The sequence below is a fragment of the Pelmatolapia mariae genome, linkage group LG15 (genome assembly GCF_036321145.2).
Source record: "Pelmatolapia mariae isolate MD_Pm_ZW linkage group LG15, Pm_UMD_F_2, whole genome shotgun sequence".
Lineage (NCBI taxonomy): Eukaryota > Metazoa > Chordata > Actinopteri > Cichliformes > Cichlidae > Pelmatolapia > Pelmatolapia mariae.
Window position 1 is genome coordinate 41,428,887 of NC_086240.1, and position 24,153 is coordinate 41,453,039.

The 24,153-nt window shown below is 41.2% G+C and overlaps 1 protein-coding gene across 1 annotated transcript; it reads left to right on the forward strand.

The window, feature by feature from the left end:
- Positions 1–367: 367 nt before the first annotated feature.
- Positions 368–8,580, forward strand: LOC134642791 (protein NLRC3-like). The gene is made up of 7 exons (XM_063494742.2): positions 368–518; positions 1,144–1,563; positions 2,748–4,536; positions 4,648–4,821; positions 5,683–5,838; positions 7,790–7,836; positions 8,012–8,580. The coding sequence occupies exons 1-7, from the start codon at positions 368–370 to the stop codon at positions 8,578–8,580; spliced, it is 3,306 nt and encodes a 1,101-aa protein (XP_063350812.2).
- Positions 8,581–24,153: the final 15,573 nt, after the last annotated feature.

Consider the following 24,153-nt stretch of genomic DNA (forward strand, 5'->3'; position numbering starts at 1 on the left):
ATATCTGCACCGGGCATCTGTTCCCGCTGGGGGCTCTGGAGAGCCACTCCAGCACTTACTCGTCTCCACTGGGGGCTATGGTGAGCCGATCCAGCAATTTCTCATCTCCGCTGGGGGCTATGGTGAGCCGCTCCAGCACTCTGCAGCTTCCATGCCACCATCTGTTTCCACTGACGGCTATGGAGTGTGGTCCTTCCACAGTTTTGACGTATCTGACAACTATGATGGACTGTCTGCCCAGCCGTTGTCTGCCTCTGCTGAAGGCTGTAGAGAGTCTGTCCAGCCCTCAGTTCCACCAACTACTCAACTGCCAGATCATCTGCCTGTGGCTGCCATGCCACTGTCAGGTCAACCATCTGCGACAGCCATGACGCCATCAGATCCACAACCTGCAACAGCCACACCACCAATGGCTGCCACATTGCCGTCTGGTCCTGCGCCTGTCACAGCAAATGAGATGAGCCGTGAGGGGAAAAATAAAGGAGGACCCAAGTGCAGACACTCGCTGAGAAGGGGAGGTGATTTATTGAAAATACAGCACAAGGTGAAAAAATGGCAAAACCGAACAAAAGCTAAACTATACTGGGGCAAACTAAACTACAGAACAGAAAACCTGAGCACGAACACGAACATGAAGGAGGAGGAATGGAGACATAGGAAGGTGGACGGCAGGGAAAACACACGATGGATACACAGGAGAAATACAGGAGATTAACAGACGGACCAGCGACTAGAACATGAGCAGACGCGACTTAAATACACTCAGAAGAACACAGGGAGATTACACACAGGTGGGGAACACAGCTGGAAGTAATTGACAAGACGAGACAAGGGAGGCAAACTGAATACACTCACATGAGACACAGACCTTCACAATAAAACAGGAAACAAGAAACCACTACACAAAGATGCAGACTAGACACAGAACTGAACCTACACTAAACATGAGACACAAAACCTAAGAACTAATCCCTAAACACAAAATAAACAGAAACATAGAATTCTAATAATAATCAACAAAGCACAAGAGCATCAGAAAATAATCCATAATGCAAAAATAAACCAAAACATAAGAAACTCAAAATGCTGGGTCAAAATGACCCAGAACCGTGACAGCACCGTCATGACCAAGTCCTTGTCCAGCACAGCCTGCTCATCCTGTTCAGCATGGCCTGCATGTCCACGTCCTGCTCGGCCTGTTCATCCTCATCCAGCATGGCCTACACCTCGACATCCAGCACCACACCGCTGCCCGCCACTTTCCAGACCATTGGCTGAGGATCTTCGCCATCATGAGTGGCCTCCTAAACTGTTTCTGTACCATCGCTGCTTTCTGCACAGTCAGCCTCCGGATTTGCTTCACCCACACCACTGCCACTTTGCACATGGCTGGCCCCCTGAACTGTCTTATCGCCATCGCTTGCTCTGCGGTTGGACTCCTGAACTATGTCTGCACTGCCGCTTTCCACGTGGCCGGCCTCCTGAATTCTGTCTGTGCCACTGGCCTCTGGGTCGGCCCCCTGAACTACTCTGTTTATGGACTGCTGTGCTGTCGGCCTCTGGGTCGGTCCCCTGAACTGTTTGTAAACTGTTCCCTGAGCTCAATTGTCTTTTGTGAACATGCTGTTTTGGACTATTTAATTAGCTCCAATGCTCCTGGTGGATTCATTTGTTGTTGTTTTGGACTATTTTCTGGCAAAACTCAGAACTTAACTGAGGCAACTCTGTGAGTAGTAAAGGCTGTCTGAGCTAGTCTCATCTTATATTATCTTAAACTTTATGATATAGCACACCGGCCCTGATCTGATCTGTTTCTTCAGAATTGTGTTCTTGTGCTTTTATAGAACAAAAATGATGGAACCTGTTCAGACACAACTCCTGGAAATACTGGAAGGTTTAGGAGACAAGGAACTTAAATATTTTAAGTGGTATCTACAGAAGTCTGAGTTATTGGATGGTTTACCAGCAATCCCAAAGAGTGATCTTCAGATATGTGACAAACAGAAAACAGTGAATGTGATTATCAACATATACAAAACTGAAGATGCTTTAGATGTCACAAGGAAGATTTTGGACAAAGTCAAGACTCGAACAAGTCAGTAAAAGGAAAAGAAAATAATATGACACACAAAGTCACGCACACACCTAGAGTCAAATCATGCACAATTGATGATCATGAACAATGGGAAAATGCAAACATTTAAAAACCTGTTCATGATTTCAGATTTCCTCCAACAGATAAACAGCCACAAGGTGTGGTGAAACAACCAGCCCGGGCAGTTACATCAGAGGGTAAGCATTCAGCAGTTTGATGAGCTGTTTGTTTCAATGTGGTATTTTTTTATTACTTTAGTCTTACTGTAGACAGCTTTTTAATTCCAACATTAAACTCCTGGAATTAAAATTCCAATCACAAAGGAACGAGCTGATGATTCCTGGTGGGAACCATTCACAGGATGTGAACATATCACACATGTTCACAAGATTCTTACATGACAGCAAAACATTTTCTCATTATAGTGTATTTTTTATTCAACATTTTAGGTAAAATGTCATCCAAAAATGACAGTAATCATGACATGTTGCAAATAAAATCGGAATGAAATGGTAAACATTATATAAAGAAACCAGTAGCAATTAATTTGCAAGAGAGAAGTGAACACATTTTTTATGTTAAAACTCATGAGCTATGAGCTTTACTATGGAAAGACTTATGAGTTAGTTATTTGATTATTTTCTTCAATCAGATGTTCTTAAAAACTGCCAAGTAAAACTCAAGTCTGTCTTGAAGAAGGAGTTCCAGTGTGTGTTTGAGGGGATCGCTAAAGCAGGAAACCCAAACCTTCTGAATGAGATCTACACAGAGCTCTACATCACAAACGGAGAGACTACAGAGGTCAATTATGAACATGAAGTCCGACAGATTGAACCAGCATCCAGGAAACCAGACAAACCAGAAACAACAATCAGACGAGAAGACATCTTTATAAGCTCACCTGGAAGAGATGCACCAATCAGAGCAGTGCTGACAATGGGTGAGGCTGGCATTGGAAAAACAGTCTTAACACAGAAATATACTCTCGACTGGGCTGAAAACGAATCCAACCAGGACATCCAGCTCATATTTCCATTCACTTTCAGAGAGCTGAATATGCTGAAAGAGGAAAAGTTCAGCTTGGTGGAACTTGTTCATCACTTCTTTACTGAAACCAAAGAAGCAGGAATCTGCAGCTTTGAAGACTTCCAGGTTGTGTTCATCTTTGATGGTCTGGATGAGTGTCGACCTCCTCTGGACTTTAACAACACTGAGAGTGTTACTGATATTACAGAGTCGACTACAGTTCATGCGCTTCTGACAAATCTGATCAGGGGGAAACTTCTTCCATCTGCAAGACTCTGGGTAACAACACGACCTGCAGCAGCCAATCAGATCCCCCCTGACTATGTTGACATGGTGACAGAGGTCCGAGGATTCACTGACCCGCATAAGGAGGAGTACTTCAGGAAGAGATCCAGAGATGACGCCAGCAGGATTATCTCCCACATCAAGACATCACGAAGCCTCCACATCATGTGCCACATCCCAGTTTTCTGCTGGATCACTGCTACAGTTCTGGAAGATGTGCTGAAAACCAGAGAGGGGGGACAGCTGCCCAAGACCCTGACTGAGATGTATATCCACTTCCTGGTGGTTCAGGCCAAAGTGAAGAAGGTCAAGTATGATGGAGGAGCTGAGTCAGATCCACACTGGAGTCCAGAGAGCAGGAAGATGATTGAGTCTCTGGGAAAACTGGCTTTTGATCAGCTGCAGAAAGGAAACATGATCTTCTATGAATCAGACCTGACAGAGTGTGGCATCGATATCAGAGTAGCCTCAGTGTACTCAGGAGTGTTCACACAGATCTTCAAAAAGGAGAGAGGACTGTACCAGGACAAGGTGTTCTGCTTCATCCATCTGAGTGTTCAGGAGTTTCTGGCTGCTCTTCATGTCCATCTAACTTTCATCAACTCTGGACTCAATCTGCTGGAAGAACAACAAACACTCTCTCAGTTCAATCGAAGAAATTCTTATGACAGACTGATTTTCTTCCAGAGTGCTGTGGACAAGGCCTTGCAGAGTCCAAATGGACACCTGGATTTGTTCCTCCGCTTCCTCCTGGGTCTTTCACTGGAGGCCAATCAGACTCTCCTACGAGGTCTGCTGCCACAGACAGAAAGTAGCTCACAGACCAATAAGGAAACAGTCCAGTACATAAAGAAGAAGGTCAGTGAGAATCTGTCTGCAGAGAAAAGCATCAATTTGCTCCACTGTCTGAATGAGCTCAAAGATCGCTCTGTAGTTAAGAATATCCAACTATCACTGAGATCAGGAAGCCTCTCCACAGATAAACTGTCTCCTGCTCAATGGTCAGCTCTTGTCTTCATTTTACTAACATCAGAAGTAGATCTGGATGTGTTTGACCTGAAGAAATATTTTCCTTCAGAGGAGGGTCTTCTGTCACTACTGCCAGTGGTCAAAGCCTCCAACAACGCTCTGTAAGTGAAAATATACCCCCACCCCCCACCTCCCAAAAAAGAAAAGCAGCTTTCTCACCAGGAGAACAGAACCATAGCTCATCAACTATTTTCTTATAATTCTCTCTTTAGATTAAGTGGCTGTAACCTCTCAGAGAGAAGTTGTAAAGCTCTGTCCTCAGTTCTCCACTCCCAGTCATCTAGTCTGAGAAAGCTGGACCTGAGTAACAATGACCTGAAGGATTCAGGAGTAAAGCTTCTGCTTGCTGGAGTGGCAAGTCCACACTCTAAACTGGAAACTCTGAGGTCAGGTCATATTACAGTCTTCATATGTTATAACGAAGAATATGCTACTAATACAAAATATTATTCATGATACAATGTGATTAAATCTGACCCTATTGTTCTTATCACTCTGTTCCATTTAAAAATTTTCTAACATGATGCTTTGAATGTTTATCTTGATCCTGTTACTGATATTCCAACCATTCCTTCTTTACAGTTTTCTTTTCTTTTAGTTTTAATTAGTCATATACACACTAATTTTCTATTCCTTTATTTATTTATTTATTTTTTACAAATGATTATAGTAATATATTTTGATATACTTTGGTAACGTGAAATTGTATGGTCACTTTGAATGAAAAACACAAGGTACCTATTTTATTACGATTTACCAACCCAATATTATAAAAACTGGAGTCCTGTGTAAAATGTCAATAAAAAAGGAAATGTTTAAATTGGAAAATTCTACAATTTCATCAAATAATAGTAGCTCATTTTGAATTTGATGGCTACAACGCATCCGAAGCTGGTGTAGGGCATCAAAGTAAAATGGCCTGTATTTGTATAGCGCTTTACTAGTCCCTAAGGACTCCAAAGCGCTTTACACATCCAGTCATCCACCCATTCACACACACATTCACACACTGGTGATGGCAAGCTATGTTGTAGCCACAGCCACCCTGGGGCGCACTGACAGAGGCGAGGCTGCCGAACACTGGCGCCACCGTGAGTGGTAGTAAATGAAAACTGACCTTCGCATATTTTGGAATGTCGTTCCTCCCCTGATAACTGATTCTTTATTTTTCTCAGATAAAGTGTAGCTTGATGAAATTACGAAAGGGAAAAAAATCATATTTATATTTTTAAATTTTCTTTCTTAAGTCTCTCAGGCTGTCTGATCACAAATGAAGGCTGTGCTTCTTTGGCTTCATCACTGATCTCTAACCCCGCGCATCTGAAAGAGCTGGACCTGAGCTACAATAACATAGGAGACTCAGTAGAAAAGCTATGGGACCTACTGAGACTTGAAACTCTAAGGTATGGAGAAGTCTACTGCAGCGTTCATGCTCTTTATCTGATAGAAAATGAAATACCCATCTATTTAAAATTGCATGCCCTTCATCATGATTCTGTGTTAGTCTATTTTTACTTTGTTTAGCTTTTATACTTTAATACTTTCATACTTGTTTTTTTTTTCATTTACCTTATGTTTTTATTGGTTTTTTTGTATTATTTTAAGGTGACCTTGAGGGTCTTTAACGGTGCCTATTATTATTATTATTGTTATCATTATTAATATTATTAATCATCACATCATCAACCTTTAAGTTTCATTATTTCATAGAATAGTAAAAACAATAATTTAAAAAAAACAGAAAAAGGAAATAATCATCATGATTCTTCCATATTTTCATATGGTTAATGCCTAATCTCTACCACAAAATTTGCAAATGGAGATAAATTATCTGAATTTCAGGAGCAGTTCCATGCCTCCAAGCACGCCCCTTCTGGCTCTTATCTATATATCACCCCCCCAGTTCTACAAGCTGTTCCTTCTTCTTTTCGTGTGAACACCTTTCAAGGTCTTTTACACAGCTTATCTCACATGAGTAACATAATTTTACTCACCCTTCTATTCACTTACAATCACCCTCTCCGTCAGCACATCAGATGAAGAACAGACTAAGAACTACTCAGGTTTGCTTCATCACTTTCCCTCCAGGCAATCCAAGAAACTCAAACTCACTGAACGTCATGGTGTTTCTTCAGAGAGAACAAATGCCGCCAACCATCCGGGGAAACTTTGTATGAGTTCTCTTGCCACCGAAAAATCTGGTCTGCTATTTTGATCCATTCACTCATGTTCTGTCCGCTAAATCCAGTTATGAAGTAATTCTGGCCACTCACCACCACCATGAAATTCAGCAAGATCACTTACCAGCAAAGCTCACAGCTCCACTTTTGTTAAAGATTCAGACTCAACCGTAGCCCGGTTTCAACTTCTTCTTAACTTTGCACATCTTAATGTCAGTCCAAAGTCTTCTTCTGTGCAGAAGCAAATTGCAGCTCCAACAGCAAAAGCTACTGCGTACCTTGTAGCTCCACCCACCCATCAGCACCAGGTAGCAGGGGCAAGCTCAGTTTTGTGTACCTGCCTCTTGCACTATTCAGTGCAAAGCTGGAAATCAGTCGCTAGTTCCATGTTCTACTGCTCCTCCATTGCCATTTATTTATGCTTTTTTTTTTTTTTTTTGCCTGTCCCATTTGGTTCTTTAGCTGTCAGAATTGCTGTCTGAAGGCCAACAAAGGTAACCAACAGATGTACTTTACCAAGTGGATCAACATGGCCTTGCTGTATGGGTCCATTTGATCAAACTTTGTTGTTATTATTTATTTATTTATTTACAGGACAGACATGGCTTTGTGATAGGAAAGGAAGAAAGGAAGATGAAGGAAAAGAAAACGAAGGGAAGAGGGACAGTGAGAAAGGGCATTTAAAAAGAAAAAAACCTCCCGGATCACCTGTTGAGAGAAAGAAAAAGGAAAAAAGAGAAAACAAGCAAAAAAAAGAGCAATATGATAAACACAACACCATCGCAATAATCTAGCTAAGTGTAAATAACAGTAAATACCAAATATTGCTAAACACATGTAATAATAATAAGATTCCACACTGCTCATAGACCCTGGGTCCCTCAGACCCGGGTCCCTTACACTTATTATCAATACAATAATGAGTAAAACAGTGTAGCCATTCTTTGACTTTATTCATTGCTGTAAAAACAAATCCAACAACTCCTTCAAAGAAACAAATCCAGGATCAGTCCAAATCATCAGCCGTTTGATCCACATATGGATAGAAGTGTATTTGTGAAAGTGTTGGACTGTTCATTTATAGTGTCTAACAGTATGTGGATGAGAACCATGTAAAGCCCATGTGTGCATGCTGAAAGAGACTGTGCTGGTCTGACCCCCCTCCTCCTTTCAGGGTGGAGCCTGCTGGAGTCCGATGGTTGAGACCAGGTCTGAGGAAGTGTAAGTGTGTTTTTAATGTGATTCATGAAAACAAAGCAGCACACATTCAACCATCTTCAAACTGTCACATCACTCATTCACAACTTGGATGTCAGGAATCATCAATAAAGTGTCAATCAATGAACAGATGATGGATCAATAACTGCAGCTGGATTGTGTTTGTTCTCTCCATCAGATTCCTGTCAACTCACAATCGACACAAACACAGTACACAAAAACCTCCAACTGTCTGACAACAACAGGAAGGTGACACGTGTGAAGGAGGTTCAGCCATATCCTGATCATCCAGACAGATTTGATTATCATCCTCAGCTGCTGTGTAGTAATGGTCTGACTGGTCGCTGTTACTGGGAGGTCAAGTGGAGAGGAGAGGTTTTTATATCATTGAGTTACAGAAGAATTCAAAGAAAAGGAGGCAGTGATGACTGTTTGTTTGGATGCAATGATCAGTCTTGGAGTCTGTACTGCACTGATGATGGTCCTTGTTCTGTCTGGCACAATAACAGACTAACATCCATCTCCTCCTCCTCCTCTGTCTCTAACAAAGTAGCAGTGTATGTGGACTGTGCTGCTGGCACTCTGTCCTTCTACAGAGTCTCCTCTGACACTCTGATCCACCTCCACACCTTCAACACCACATTCACTGAAACTCTTTATCCTGGATTTATAGCCTGGCCTGGTTCCTCACTGTTTGTGTGCTCAGTTGAGTGTAAAGAGTGTCCTCCTGTTAGAGAAAAACTCTGACTGTTGAACAGATAGTTCAGTCTATACAGCCTTAGGCCTAATTAGTGGACTTGGCCGTAAAATTGTGTGAACACCAATTGCCTTAACCCATTTTGGTTTTCATGCAGGGTGAAACAAAATTTTTCTAAATATAACAAATAAAACAACACCAAAACGTCCCTTCAGCAGACTGACACTATGTCCTGAGTGAACAAGGTCTGCTGGGATGGATTAGGGGAGTTAAAGTTGCATAAAATGTTAAAATGCTGACAATCTGCTTGCATATTCATTCTTTACGTTCTGTCTTTACTCTGATGTAGGCAATGAATGCTTTGAGTAAAATCATGTTTATTTTGAGCATTTTAGGACGGCAGTTATCTGCCTTGTATATACCTTTTTTATGTGAGTTCTTATCAGCTTGAATCTCTGCACTGGAGATGGTGATAGCAACGTTATTATAACTGTCAGACACAATAACCAATTTTATGGGAAATACAGCCCCCAGGGTTGAGATGCTTCTGCAGGTAAGATCTAGGGTTTGGTCCATCCCACGATATGACAGAGGTTTGTCTACTTTGGAAATCTGACAATATCATTTCTACTGCTCCTTATTCTGGCACAAGTACCTGCTGGATGGACAATAATGTGTTATTTATAGACTTGGGGTGGTTGAGCTGCAGTGTGTAGGAAAGTGAAAAAGTATTCCAGGGACCACATGTTGTTTTTCTGTCTTTTTCCATTCAAAGCTTCACAGTGAATATCAGTATGTTGTGTTTCTCTGAAGGTCAGACTGTTCAGTTCATATCAGCAGCAGTTATTTCTAAACTATCTTCAGACTGCTGCTGAAGGGATGGAGACCTTATCAGTGCATCTTGGCTTTACTATGAATAAAGATGGAGAAAAGCAGATTAAATTAATTTAACACACTGTGTTCCGCTCTTAATTTTATTGCAATATAGGCGCTCTATGTAGTGGACTAATTTTATTTTGAAATATGTTTTATTTTTTAACCTTTCCCTGCTCCAGTCTGCTGTCCCAAAATGTTTTAAGAGGACCACCATCATCCCTGTCCCAAAGAAAACTAATGTGAGCTACCTAAATGACTATCGCCCTGTAGCACTCACCTCCATTGCCATTGTAAATATCAGCACTTCACCGAGTTCTTTTGATTCCTCAGAGGCATCTGATGGAAGACAAAACACTTTGTTGCTGGCTGTCTGAGTGGTGTCCCAGAAACGATGTGGGCTTCATAGATAATTGGCAAACCTTCTGGAGGAAACCTGGTCTTGTTAGGAGAGACGGCATCCATCCCACTTTGGATGGAGCAGCTCTCATTTCTAGAAATATGGACCAATTTATTAACCCCCCCAAAATATGACTATCCAGAGTTGGGACCAGGAAGCAGAGTTGCAGTCTTACACGCCTCTCTGCAGCTTCTCTCCTCCTGCTACCCCCCCAAAAACCCATCTCCATTGAGACTGTGTCAGCTCCCAAAAAGACAAAAAACAAACCAAAAACCAGCAATAAACAACTTAAACATAAAAAATCACAAAGAAAGAACAATGCAGTATCCACATCTGAACCAAAGAGTAAAACAGTGAAATGTGGATTATTAAATATTAGGTCTCTCTCCTCCAAGTCTCTGTTAGTACATGACTTGATAATTGATCAACAAATTGATTTACTCTGCCTTACAGAAACCTGGTTGCAGCAGGATGATTATGTTAGTTTAAATGAATCAACACCCCCAAATCATTCTAACTACCAGAAATCTCGAAGCACAGGCCGAGGGGGCGGTGTGGCAGCAATTTTTCACACCAGCCTATTAATTTACGAAAGACCAAGACAGACTTTTAATTCATTTGAAAGCCTGATGCTTAGCCTCGTCCACCCCAGCTGTAAAACTCACAAACCAGTCTTACTTGTTATTATCTATCGTCCACCTGGGCCTTACACAGAGTTTCTCTCTGATTTCTCAGACTTTTTATCTGATTTAGTGCTCAGCTCAGATAAAATAATTATTGTGGGTGATTTTAACATCCATGTAGATGCTAAAAATGACAGCCTCAACATTGCATTTAATCTGTTATTAGACTCAATTGGCTTCTCTCAAAATGTAAAAGAACCCACCCACCACTTTAATCACACTCTAGATCTTGTTTTAACATATGGCATAGAAACTGAACATTTAACAGTGTTTCCTGAAAACCCTCTGCTGTCTGATCATTTCCTGATAACATTCACATTTACAATAATTGATTACACAGCAGTGGAGAGTAGACTTTATCAAAGTAGATGTCTTTCTGAAAGTGCTGTAACTAAGTTTAAGAATATAATCCACCCACTGTTATCATCTTCAATGCCCTGTACCAACATAGAGCAGAGCAGCTATCTGAACGCTACTCCAACAGAGGTCGATTATCTTGTTAATAATTTTACCTCCTCACTACGTACGACTCTGGATACTGTAGCTCCTGTGAAAACTAAGGCCTCAAATCAGAAGTACCTGACTCCGTGGTATAATTCTCAAACACGTAGCCTAAAGCAGATAACTCGTAAGCTGGAGAGGAAATGGCGTGTCACAAATTTAGAGGATCATCATTTAGCCTGGAGAAATAGTTTGCTGCTTTATAAGAAAGCCCTCCGCAAAGCCAGAACATCTTACTATTCGTCACTGATTGAAGAAAATAAGAACAACCCCAGGTTTCTCTTCAGCACTGTAGCCAGGCTGACAAAAAGTCAGAGCTCTATCGAGCCAACCATCCCTTTAACGTTAACTAGTAATGACTTCATGAACTTCTTCACAAATAAAATTTTTATCATTAGAGAAAAAATTACCAATAATCATCCCACAGATGTAATATCATCTACAGCTACTTTTAGTACCATTGATGTTAAGTTAGACTCTTTTTCTCCAATTGATCTTTCTGAGTTAACTTCAATAATTAATTCCTCCAAACCATCAACGTGTCTTTTAGACCCCATTCCTACAAAACTGCTCAAAGAAGTCCTGCCATTAATTAATTCTTCAATCTTAAATATGATCAACTTATCTCTAATAATCGGCTATGTACCACAGGCCTTCAAGCTGGCTGTAGTTAAACCTTTACTTAAAAAGCCATCTCTAGACCCAGCTGTCTTAGCTAATTATAGTCCAATCTCCAACCTTCCTTTCATATCAAAAATCCTTGAAAGAGTAGTTGTCAAACAGCTAACAGATCATCTGCAGAGGAATGGCTTATCTGAAGAGTTTCAGTCAGGTTTCAGAGCTCATCACAGCACAGAAACAGCTTTAGTGAAGGTTACAAATGATCTTCTTATGGCCTCTGACAGTGGACTCATCTCTGTGCTTGTCCTGCTAGACCTTAGTGCAGCGTTTGATACTGTTGATCATAATATCCTATTAGAGCGATTAGAACATGCTGTAGGTATTACAGGTACTGTGCTGCAGTGGTTTGTATCATATCTATCTAATAGACTCCAATTTGTTCAAGTAAATGGAGAGTCCTCTTCACACACTAAGGTCAATTATGGTGTTCCACAGGGTTCAGTGCTAGGACCAATTCTATTTACATTATACATGCTTCCCCTAGGCAGCATCATTAGAAGACATAGCATAAATTTTCACTGCTATGCAGATGACACGCAGCTCTATCTATCCATGAAGCCAGGTAACACACACCAATTAGTTAAACTGCAGGAATGTCTTAAAGACATAAAGACCTGGATGGCCGCTAACTTTCTGCTTCTTAATTCAGATAAAACTGAGGTTATTGTACTCGGCCCTGAAAATCTTAGAAATATGGTATCTAACCAGATTCTTACTCTGGATGGCATTACCTTGGCCTCCAGTAACACTGTGAGGAACCTTGGAGTCATTTTTGACCAGGATATGTCCTTCAACGCACATATTAAACAAATATGTAAGACTGCTTTCTTCCATTTGCGCAACATCTCTAAAATTAGAAATATCCTGTCTCAGAGTGATGCTGAAAAACTAGTTCATGCATTTATTACTTCCAGGCTGGACTACTGTAATTCACTATTATCAGGATGTCCTAAAAACTCACTGAAAAGTCTTCAGCTAATCCAAAATGCTGCAGCAAGAGTACTGACAGGGACTAGAAAGAGAGAGCATATTTCTCCTGTATTGGCTTCCCTTCATTGGCTTCCTGTTAAATCCAGAATTGAATTTAAAATCCTGCTCCTCACATACAAGGTCTTAAATAATCAGGCCCCATCTTATCTTAATGACCTTGTAGTGCCATATCACCCTATTAGAGCACTTCGCTCTTGCTCTGCAGGCCTACTTGCTGTTCCTAGAGTATTTAAAAGTAGAATGGGAGGGAGAGCCTTCAGTTTTCAGGCCCCTCTTCTGTGGAACCAGCTTCCAGTTTGGATTCGGGAGACAGACACTATCTCTACTTTCAAGATTAGGCTTAAAACTTTCCTTTTTGCTAAAGCATATAGTTAGGGCTGGACCAGGTGACCCTGAATCCTCCCTTAGTTATGCTGCAATAGACATAGGCTGCCGGGGATTCCCATGATGCATTGAGTTTTTCCTTTCCAGTCACCTTTCTCACTCACTATGTGTTAATAGACCTCTCTGCATCAAATCATATCTGTTATTAATCTCTGTCTCTCTTCCACAGCATGTCTTTATCCTGTTTTCCTTCTCTCACCCCAACCGGTCGCAGCAGATGGCCGCCCCTCCCTGAGCCTGGTTCTGCCGGAGGTTTCTTCCTGTTAAAAGGGAGTTTTTCCTTCCCACTGTCGCCAAAGTGCTTGCTCATAGGGGGTCGTATGATTGTTGGGTTTTTCTCTGTATTTATTATTGTGCTATCTACTGTACAATATAAAGCGCCTTGAGGCGACTTTTGTTGTGATTTGGCGCTATATAAATAAAATTGAATTGAATTGAATTGAATTGCTCAGTAGACCATTTAACACTTTATTACTTCGAGAAGGGAGATGCGTCCTGCATGACACGCTGCTGCGGGTCTCAAAATGGTGGTGTGCCCCTAACAGTTTTATTACAGAAGCTCTCTCATTCTAGTCTAAACAACAGTGTTTCAGTAACTTTCCACTAGAGTTGGTCCCCTCTTATCTACATTTTCCCAGGCAAGTGTGAGCGAGAGTCTGCAGCTTTCTACTCCCCAAGGACACATGGTCAAATGCCTTTATTTTCAGGGCTGTGTCCACTTAATACTACACTATATAACTTTATAACACTTATTAATAAAAAGCATAGCATTATTGAGGCACTGCAAATTATTTAATCCCAACACCATGAAGTGCTTTGAGCACATAGTCAAAGCTCACATCACATCCTTACTCCCTGCTTCACTTGATCTGCTTCAGTTTGCCTACAGGCCCAACAGATTTACAGATGATGCAATAGCAGTTGAACTTCACACTGCCCTCTCTCACCTGGACCAGAAAAACACATATGTGCAGATACTGTTCATAGACCATAGCTCCGCCTTCAACACTATCATACCATCCAGACTCGTCATGAAACTCCGTGACCTGCACATCAGCTCCTCCCTATGCAGCTGGATCCTGGACTTCCTGACAGACAGACCTCAGGTGGTTCAGATCGGCAGCAACACCTCATCCACACTCACACTCAGCACAGATGCCCCCCAGGGATGTGTGCTCAGCCCCCTACTGTACACCCTGTTCACCCACGACTGTACAGGAACACACAGCTCCAACACCATCATCAAATTTGCAGACGACACCACCATCATCGGCTGCATTTCTGATGGAGATGAGACGACATACAGGGCAGAGGTGAGAGCCCTGACATCATGGTCCCGCGACAACAACCTACTGCTTAACGTCAGCGAAACCAAGGAGCTCATCGTGGATTACAGGAGACTGCAGAGAGGAGCCCACACCCCCATCCACATCATAGGAGCAGAGGTGGAGAGGGTCAGCTGCTTCAGATTTCTGGGCATCAACATCAGCAAGGATCTGAGCTTGAAAGTATTCTGACTGACTGCATGACCACCTGGTACGGCAGCTGTAATGCTCTGAACTGCAAAGCTCTGCAGAGGGCGGTGAGATCAGCACAGCGCATCACCAGGACTGAACTGCCAGCCATGCCGGATCTCTACAGACAGCGCTGCATGAGGAAGACGCAGCGGATCCTCTCTGATCCCAGCCACCCCAGCCACAGATTTTTTACACTCCTGCCATCCGACAGGTGGTTCAGGAGCATTCTGACCCGCGCTAGCAGACACAGAGACAGTTTCTAATCACAAGCTATCAGGCTTTTGAACTGCTGACATTCCATACACACCACTACATACTCACTACAATTACAGGACTCTGCACACTGTCATTGCTCATTGCACAACTTTGTACAACCCTACAAATACTCTTGCACAAACATGTAAATACCAACTTGTCTTAAATGTAAATACCAACTAAATTCTCTAATATTTAATATTTTTCCCTCTCCTTTTCATTGTTATTATTATTATTATTATTACTACCACTGCTAATTTCTGTTATTTTCTTCTCAATATAACTGCACACTCTCCATATGCTCATGTAAAGCTTAGGAGCACGAGACAAAGAATTTTATTATGGATAAATGTGGCTACACTTTTTATCTGTACATGACAATAAAACTTGAAAACTTGAAACTTGAAACTTTGAAAATCAGTTTCAGGAAGTGATAGGAAGTCAACCATTTTGTTTAGTTCCTAGTGAGTCACATATGGTTAAGTTTATCTACAGACATGTGCCTTTTGTTTGCGCCATCGACACCACCGTCTGTAAGTTTTCGTTTGTATTGAATTGTAGGATGATATTTTATGTATATTTTGTGGAAAAATCCGCTGTAGGTGAATACCTTGGCAATTGTGTGCTAACACTAATGGGTGTGTACTGGAATCCATTTTTGTAGTGCTAATGATGCTACGTTAATTGTAGCTATGTCACTTGTATTTCACTTTTACTCCATGAGGAAATATGTACCAATTAATCCTGACTTGGATGCTATATCCTAGTTGGAAATGTCTCCCAGTTATGGTACAGAGTACACATGAACGTGTAAATGACTATATCAGAGACCAAACTATGCAGCTTAACCAATGCAATGAACCAGTCAATCTCTCAATATCAGAGCATCCCATCGCAAAGAGCCATCCACCATTGGCTAAGTACATCATTAAAGATGAGTATATCATGAAAGACTCCTGGCCCACACCTTTCCAGCCACAATCAAGTTCTGAGGTAACACATGCATACCAGACTGCTCATACCTCTACCCCATCAGCTAAGCCAGACATAAATGGTCATCTCCAAGTTAACAGTGAGGGACTCCTGCAAGAATTAAAAAGATATACGCCCTTTCTAAGCCAGAGCTAACTTTTCCCCAGTAACCCAAACACTTCTCATACACACCCTTCAGAGTCTTCAGTGATGATGGACACGGCGAAGTACCTGGCATGAAAACAGCTTGTGAGCACTGGCTTGACCAACTTTGACGATCATCCAGAGTCATACAGAGCATGGCAATCTGCCTTCTCCAATACCATTAAGGGTTTGGACCTTACTACAAGTGAACAGTTGGATTTACTCTCAAAATGCCTTGGGAAGGGATCTTCTGCATACGTCAAGCGCCTAAGAGCAGTTCATACTGGCAACCCAAATACTGCGCTCAAAATGGTCTGGGACAGGCTCGATGGATGCTACGGTGTTCCCAGTGTCATCAAAAGTGCTCTCTTTAGGAAGCTGGACAGCTTTCCTAAAATAACAAATAAGGACAATTACATGTTAAGGGATCTTAGAGTTCTATTGATGGAGCTACTTTCAGCAAAGGATGATGGCTACTTGCCCGGGTTAGCATACCTGGATACCGCCCGTGGCATCAAACCCATAGTGGAAAAACTGCCATACTACCTGCAAGAAAAATGGATCACTCACGGGTCAAAATATAAAGAGGACTACAAGGTTGGTTATTCCCCCTTTTCATTTTTTACCTCCTTCATCTGCTTAAAAGCTAAAACAAGAAACAATCCCTGCTTTGCTCTTTCTGGAAGCAGTCCTGTCACAGAAAAGCCTATCTCATGTCACACAAATTTAAGTACCCCAGTCTCAGTGCATACGACCAAAGTCGTTTCTGATGCCCCACAAAGCGATCCAGATGAGAGAGAGGATACTGTTCCTGGTTTTTGGTCTAAAGTTTGTCCGAAAGAAAAAAGAAACACAGCAGAGAAACCATAGCAACAATCGATGAAGTAGCTCTCTAATATTTGAAACACATCATTATCCACTTAATAATTAAGTGGATAACTATTATTCAGACTCTTAATTCACAGTTTTTATGGCAGTCCATGGAAAGAGAATGATCAGCATCATATGTTCAAACTAAAAGAATGACGTCATCAGTGCAAAACACCAAAGAGAGAAAAATTAAATCAGGGCGAGAGACAGAAAAGATTGTTAAAGGTACAAAACATGACAGTAGACAAGTCTGAACAGGCTGGTCCTGATCTGCTCATTAAAGTCAGTGTTATCTTCCTCCTTCATCTCATCACAGGTGAAACAAAGCTGCTTTTTATCATGATGATTGATGTGGTGAAGTTTCCTGTTTTCACTCTTGCAATGGACTTTTTTTTACTAGACAAACTAGAAATATTAGAAACTGCCAGCAGCACAGTTTCAGTTGGCAGCACTCCTGACATTTATGAACCACCAAAGGTTACAACGATGTGTTATTTAGCAGGTCTGTGAAAGAACTGATACACATCAGAGAGTTGGGGAATGGCTGCAATCACATCATTGTAAGATGGCAAAAGATGTACCCTTAGGCCCCCTCCTCGATTCAGAGATGGTCTTTCCCTTTTCACGTTCGCCATCTTACAATGCTGTGATTGCAGCCATTCCCATTGTTTTGTTTTTTCCCCCTTGTGTGTCATTTGGTTTAGCTAAGCCAATATTTATTTTCCCTCATGTTTCATTTCAGAAGGTCAGTTTGTCTTATGTTTATTTGAAGTTTGGGTAGTTGTTATTTTGAGTGTAGTTTGTTGGGGTGGCTTCTTTTATTGATCTGCATGTTTATATTTTTGGCTTTGTTAATTATCTTTCATATTTTGGGTCAAGAAAACACGATTTTTGAATTAAACACTTGTGTCCTCTATGCCTTACTGCTCAGTCCCTGACAGTCTGCCACACCTGAATCAGCAGCTGTCAGCAGATGAATGTATAGTGAAACTGAACGCAGCCACATGAATAAGAAATTCAGGCTTACTGGACTGAACCCCTGCTGGATGGACAGTCAAATGTGTGCATGTAGGATGTGGGCAAGTGGGCCTTATATTATATTTTTCACACCTTCACAGTGGCGCCATTGTATGTAAGTTAGAGACATCCATGCACTGTGTGTAAGGGAGGGTAATTCTCCTTTTGGGGGTGAGGAGTTCGAGGATGAACTTAACTGGGAGGTATAGAGCTATGTGATGTGGTGTGGAATGTTTTTGTCTCTGAGTTTGGTCACATCATATATGAGACATGAACGGACAATGCCCATCTTTACAGACCATTTTGGTGTGTGACCTGAGTGCTCTTTCCACTACAGTGTGTATAATAAACTCCAGTTCAAAAAAGACACTCACGACTTCCAGTTTAGGTGAGAATGGAGTAGTTCGCATTGAGTGCAGGTCTTGCAGAGTCTAGTTATTATCTAGTATTTCCAGGAACATTTTGATGTTTTTCTTTTCTTTTTTTATATATTAACAGCTTTATATAGTTCCAAAACAAGATTGTTTTTCCTTTTGGCATTTATAATGTTGCAAAAAGTTAGTAAGAACGCAAACACCTCTCAGCCAAACTTGCGGCCCGCTGCTAATACTGCAACCCCGCCTCGTGGTAAAACTTCGCCTGGGCTGCCTGACATACCGCTCGTCCATATGGAGAAGTTCACAAAGGCTGAACTCCTCTCTGAACTTCGTGAAGAAATTTCAGCACTGTTCAAAAAGGAGTTGACGGCAGCATTTGTAGAGAATCGTACGTCTATCAGGTAAAATATAAACATACAGCAGCTAAAAAGGTACCTTTCCTCAGACATAAAGACCATGCTACAGGAATTCACTGGGCTCCGAAGCACAGTTACAGAGATGGAGTAGTCCCTCTCTACATGCACGGATGATATTATCCATCTCCAAGCCAAAGTGGATGTCAAAAGAGCTGGCCAAATTGGAGAATAAATGCAAGGATTTGGACTCCAAGTCTTGCCGTAATGATATATGCATTGTTGGTGTACCAGAAGAGAACATCCTGTCTACTACAGATGTGTCCATGTTTTTGATGGAGGCATTTCAGCCTGCACTATTACGCGGACTGTGCTAGGATTCTTCAGAAAGACAGGGAGCTGCAGAGGGTACAGATAAATAACATGACCATTTCTGTCTTCCCTGATCACACTGCGGGCCCGTGTGGCTTTTAATGTGGTCTGTCACCAACTTCGTGGCATCCAAGGAGTCCGATTTGGGATCCTCTATCCGGCCAGGTTGTGGATCACATATCAAGGAACACAGCGTGACTTCGTCTCACCGGAAGAGGCCAAAAAATATATTAAGACAATAATCACGCAATAAAAACTTAGCGGGACAATATTATTTTTGTTTGAAATAGCAAATGATCCAACTTCAAACGTCATTGTGGTGAGTTAAGTTTGTTACTCTGCCAAACACTTGATTTGTTCTACTTGCCTAATAGTAAAGGATAATTGTGATATTTTTATTTTATTTGTGCCTTATATTTTATTCAGAAATGACTCTGTTTGAGCTTTAGTTTGACATGGTTCATTTTGTAGTTGGGAGCATTTTTGTTCGGATTGTTCCACGTGGCAGTGTGCACCGCCATCTCTATCTTTTGGGGATGGGGGCTTTTGCTATGCAGGGGGAAGGCGGGAGGGTGTGTTTGTCGTGTTAATATTATTTTTATTCTGAGGCTGTACTTCTGTTGTTGTGGTTTTGGTTTGTGTGTATGTGTGAGTGTGCCTTTTCTCCCCTTTTTCCTTCTTTGGGGTGAATGAAAAAGTATTTTCTTTTTTATCTATCTGCAATGATCAGCACTTCAGGTCAATCCTTAGGGAATAGTGGTATTAGATTTTTAACTTGGAATCTAAAAGGTATGCTTAGCCTGTTGCCCCCACGACCCGGCCCCGGATAAAGCAGAAGAAGATGGATGGATGGATGGATGGATGTAAAAGGTATGAATAGCCCAATTAAGCCATCTAAAATATTCTCAAATCTTAAACGTCTAAAAAGTGATGTAATGTTATTGCAAGAGACCCATTTGCGGAATAGGGATCATCTTAGGCGCAGGTTTCCATGGGTGGGACATGCATTTCATTCAATGTTTAATTAAAAAGCCGGGGGGTGGCTAGCTTAATAAACAAAAGGGTGCAGTTTATGGCTTCTGAGATTAAAGCTGACAAAAATGGGAGATATTTGATTGTTGTAGGCACCATGTACAATGTACCTATCCTCTTAGTCAGTGTGTATGTGCCAAATTTTGATAATCCAGGTTTTACAGATGCACTTTTAAGTAGTCTCCCTTCTCTTGATACTCATCTTTTGATATTGGGTGGTGACTTAAACTGTGTTATTGATCCCACTTTAGATCACTTGAATCCTTGGACCCTGATCCAATCTCTATGTCCAAGTCTATTTCAGAGTTTATGTTTCAGAATGGTTTTGTAGATCCCTGGAGGTTTTCTAACCCTACTACCAGAGCACTTTCTTTCTTTTCTCAGGTATATGAGTCTTTTTTACGTATCGATTATTTTTTTGTGGATGGTTCCTTTATTCCAAAAGTACTATCATCTACATAATTGTCGTTTTCGATCACGGACCACTTAACGCTGATATCAAGCTCATAGCCCAGTCCACTTTCGCCCCACCTTGGAGATTTAACTCTTTGCTGCTTTCGGATGAGAGATTTGTTACCTTTATTAAACCCGCAATTGACGAATATATATAGTGTTTAATGACAGCGATACTGTCAGAAGGTCGTTGCTTTGGGAAACTCTTAAAGCATATGTGCGTGGGCAAATAATTTATTTCTCTGTTCATTCCACTACAGACTGTAAAGCCAATCTTTAAAATCTGACTACACAAATTTCTGACATAGATAGACAGGTTGTAGCCAGTCGCACCCCTGATTTGCATAAAAGACAACTTAACTTGCAGACCAAATTTGATTTGCTTTCTACGGCAGATGCTAAGCGCCTTTAACTTCCTGCATGCACGACTTATTATAAGCATGGTGATAAGCCGAGAAGGCTTTTGGCCCATCAAGTAAAACATCAGGCTTCTTCACGATTAATTTCTCAAATTAAAACAACCCAAACCTAACTGGCAGAATTAACCTATCACTAAAACAAACCCCCCCCAAAATCTGCCAGATTAATCACAGAAAAGTTTTGCTTACTGGTGTAACAATATGTTGTAAGAATTAGAACTTCGGGGCCATAAAGGTTTTGCCCTACTCCCGGCTTAACTAATCCTTACATGGTCTGAAATCAGACTTAAAATCACTACCTCTGTTCATTTTCCCCACATCATATTTAGTGGTTGCCCTCCAGCCGTCCAGCGTCCTGGACAAGTCTCAGGTCAACTGACATAGTTTCACCTGCTAAATACACAGAAAGTTTTGTTAGCAGCCGCACAGTTCGCACAACACTAATATTGCCCATTAAGCACTTCCTTAACACTTTATGACCATGTATCATCACTAAATTATAAATTTCTTCTCCAGGTCTGCAATACTGCATTTTAGCCACAGACTTTATTTAATTATCCTGTACCATGCTATCGCATATTTTTACCAAGGAATTCTTCTCACGCAGTCATAGGTATGTTTCTCTCAGTGCAAGCTTCACTCATACATTCAAACAGGAAACTCAGTTTTTTCTTTCTTTTTTTTTTGTCTCCACTCATTCAACTAATTTGCATATTGAGTCATATCTCAAGAAGTTGCCATGACAACAGAAATGCATATTCAAAACATTATCACAAAATTAAATTATTTTTATTTTTTCTCTCTACAGTAATCACTTCTTTTGCTCAATCAGCACAAGACCACTTCCAATTTACTATTTTAAAATCAAATGTATTATCTGATCACCATTTGGTAATACCCCTATATTTTCCTTCTCACAAAAGTCCCCTCTTGTCCTGCAACTTCCTGAGTTATTCCTCAGCAATGGATAACCTCAGCCTTTAAGTCTGTTAAATCTACACTATTTAACATTTATGTGATATATTAACATTCATGAGTGTAAGCGTGTCTTCGTTGAATCTAGGTGTTTTTATAGTCAGATTAATTCATGCATCTTTGCGCTGAGCTGTGGATTCAAACTGCCTCACCCCTGATTCTCTCCAAAAATAATTTCATATGTGACAATTTGTATATGTGTGTTTTCCATTCATTTATGTAATTATTAGTTTATTTATTTCTTCTTTTCTTTATTTATTTTATTTACCTTTCTGTTGCGATGCTCTGGACATTTCTAAACCTCCACAAGTCCACCAGGCTTAATTTTCAACCCAATTTTCCTATGCTCTCACTTTACCCAGACCAGCCTTCAGCTCTCCCCTGTCCTCTCTCCTCTTCTCACACTTGCCTGTGTGTCCTCCCGAATCTCCAGCAAACACAGGCCCAAATCAGCTGTTTCTTCTTCTCTGTTCATTCTCTCTTCCTCTTTTCAGTCTCTTTTTGCTGCTTAACTCCCAGCATGGCAAATATGAACCTCAGACAGTCCCATCAAGTGCTTTCACACAATGATGTCACTTCCCAGCTTGTGATTATGAGCGCATGTGTCCATCAACGATGGTATTCGTACATGTTGCTGGACCCTTCAGAGTTTTAGGTCAGTCCTGCTGTCTGTTGCCTGCTGTTAATTCCTCAAGTCCACGGTGTTGCTCTGTCTGTCTTCTGTCTTCAGGAAGAGATTGACCGTCCTTTAAGCTTCTTCTCAGGATAAGGACAGGATGAGAGGTGAAGCTGTGAAATTTCAGCCAAAGCCTGGCCTGTTTGTTGTCCCAATTATATTAAGCTATGATTTTGTTCTGGCCGCTGTACTCATGTTGGAGGTTGAGCCAAGTCCATGGGCACCTGTATTAACACACTACGACATTTATTTAATATCATTTCCTTTGATTTCTCTAATTCTTCTATCTAAATTTTAAGACGTCTTTCTCTCTCTCACGTTGCACACACATCAGGCAATTTCCTGGAAACTGCCTGCAAACATTTCACTTCCTGTCACTGACACACACACTCACCCAGTGCTTCTTACACACACACACACACAGGGGGTTTCACACAGACACTCTTCACTTCACTGCATTTCATCAATTTCTACAACCTAATCGAACTCTTGTTTTATGTTCACACTCTATATACTGTACCCTCTGTAACTCTACTCATTTTTATATAAAAAGAATGCACCCTCAGCCACACACACAAACTGAACAGCTTCACACAAATATATACTAAGCTCTTTGCATTTGCAAGCATTAACCAAAAGAAATCCTTCACATCAAAGTGCTCAGCGTGATTAGCAGAATTCCTTTAGCACAAATCTTCAGCACAATTAACAGTTTTTCCACACTCATCACAATTCTTTTAGCTCAGCTCTGCGGCACAATTCACACAATCCTTTAAGCAGCATTTTAGCACACTTCACTCAACTCATTTAACAGATCTTCTCACACACACGCCACACCCTTTTCTATCAGACTTTCAAAACAATATGCACTTTTGATCATTCATCCAAAGAACAATTTACACTTAACTATATGTTCACACGTTTATACACATAACAAAAGACACCAAATGCCAAGATAAATTGTTTCCATTTCCATAACACACTTTACATCATATTCCCTGGTACCAGTGTTCCTACACAATTTCGACAACTTTACAAGCGTCCAATGCCAAGGTCCAACCTTTTTTCTGACCAATAAACCAGTATCAGTTCCAAACTGTGACTGGCCCGATTTCTCCACAACCTATTTTATTTTTAGAAGCGTCCAAAGCCCAAGCCTAGCTTTCTCGGCCAAACAAGTGCATATATCGTCCCAGACGAAAAAGTGGTCCTTGACCACTTAGTTATTAACCAAGGTCCCAGGTCTTGGCGGTCACTACCCGGGATAAATCCTGACGCCGCAGGCACGCGTCCATGACGAAGGGGAGGTTCCCACCTCTGAACTTGTGCACTTCTTAGAAGACTAACTTCAGTCCTGAATTAATTTAAATAAATTTAAAAGCAACAATCAAAACTCCGACAGAAAGTTTTAATCGATGTTCAGGTCCAACCTTTATAACCAATAGGGACTCCTATTTCACTATGTACTGCAACTTTACCAGTGCTGGCTTAAAGGAAAGGATGGTACATATTCGAAGAGGTAAACATGTTGTTCCCACATCATAACTGGAAAACTGTTCAATCGTACAGTCTGGTCCTGAAAACCTGGGCCTTCTGTGAAAGGCTGTTCCTTTTGAGCTCCATAACCAGTTTCTATAATACCTCGAATGTATACTTTTCCAGTGGGTAGGTGAGGTTCA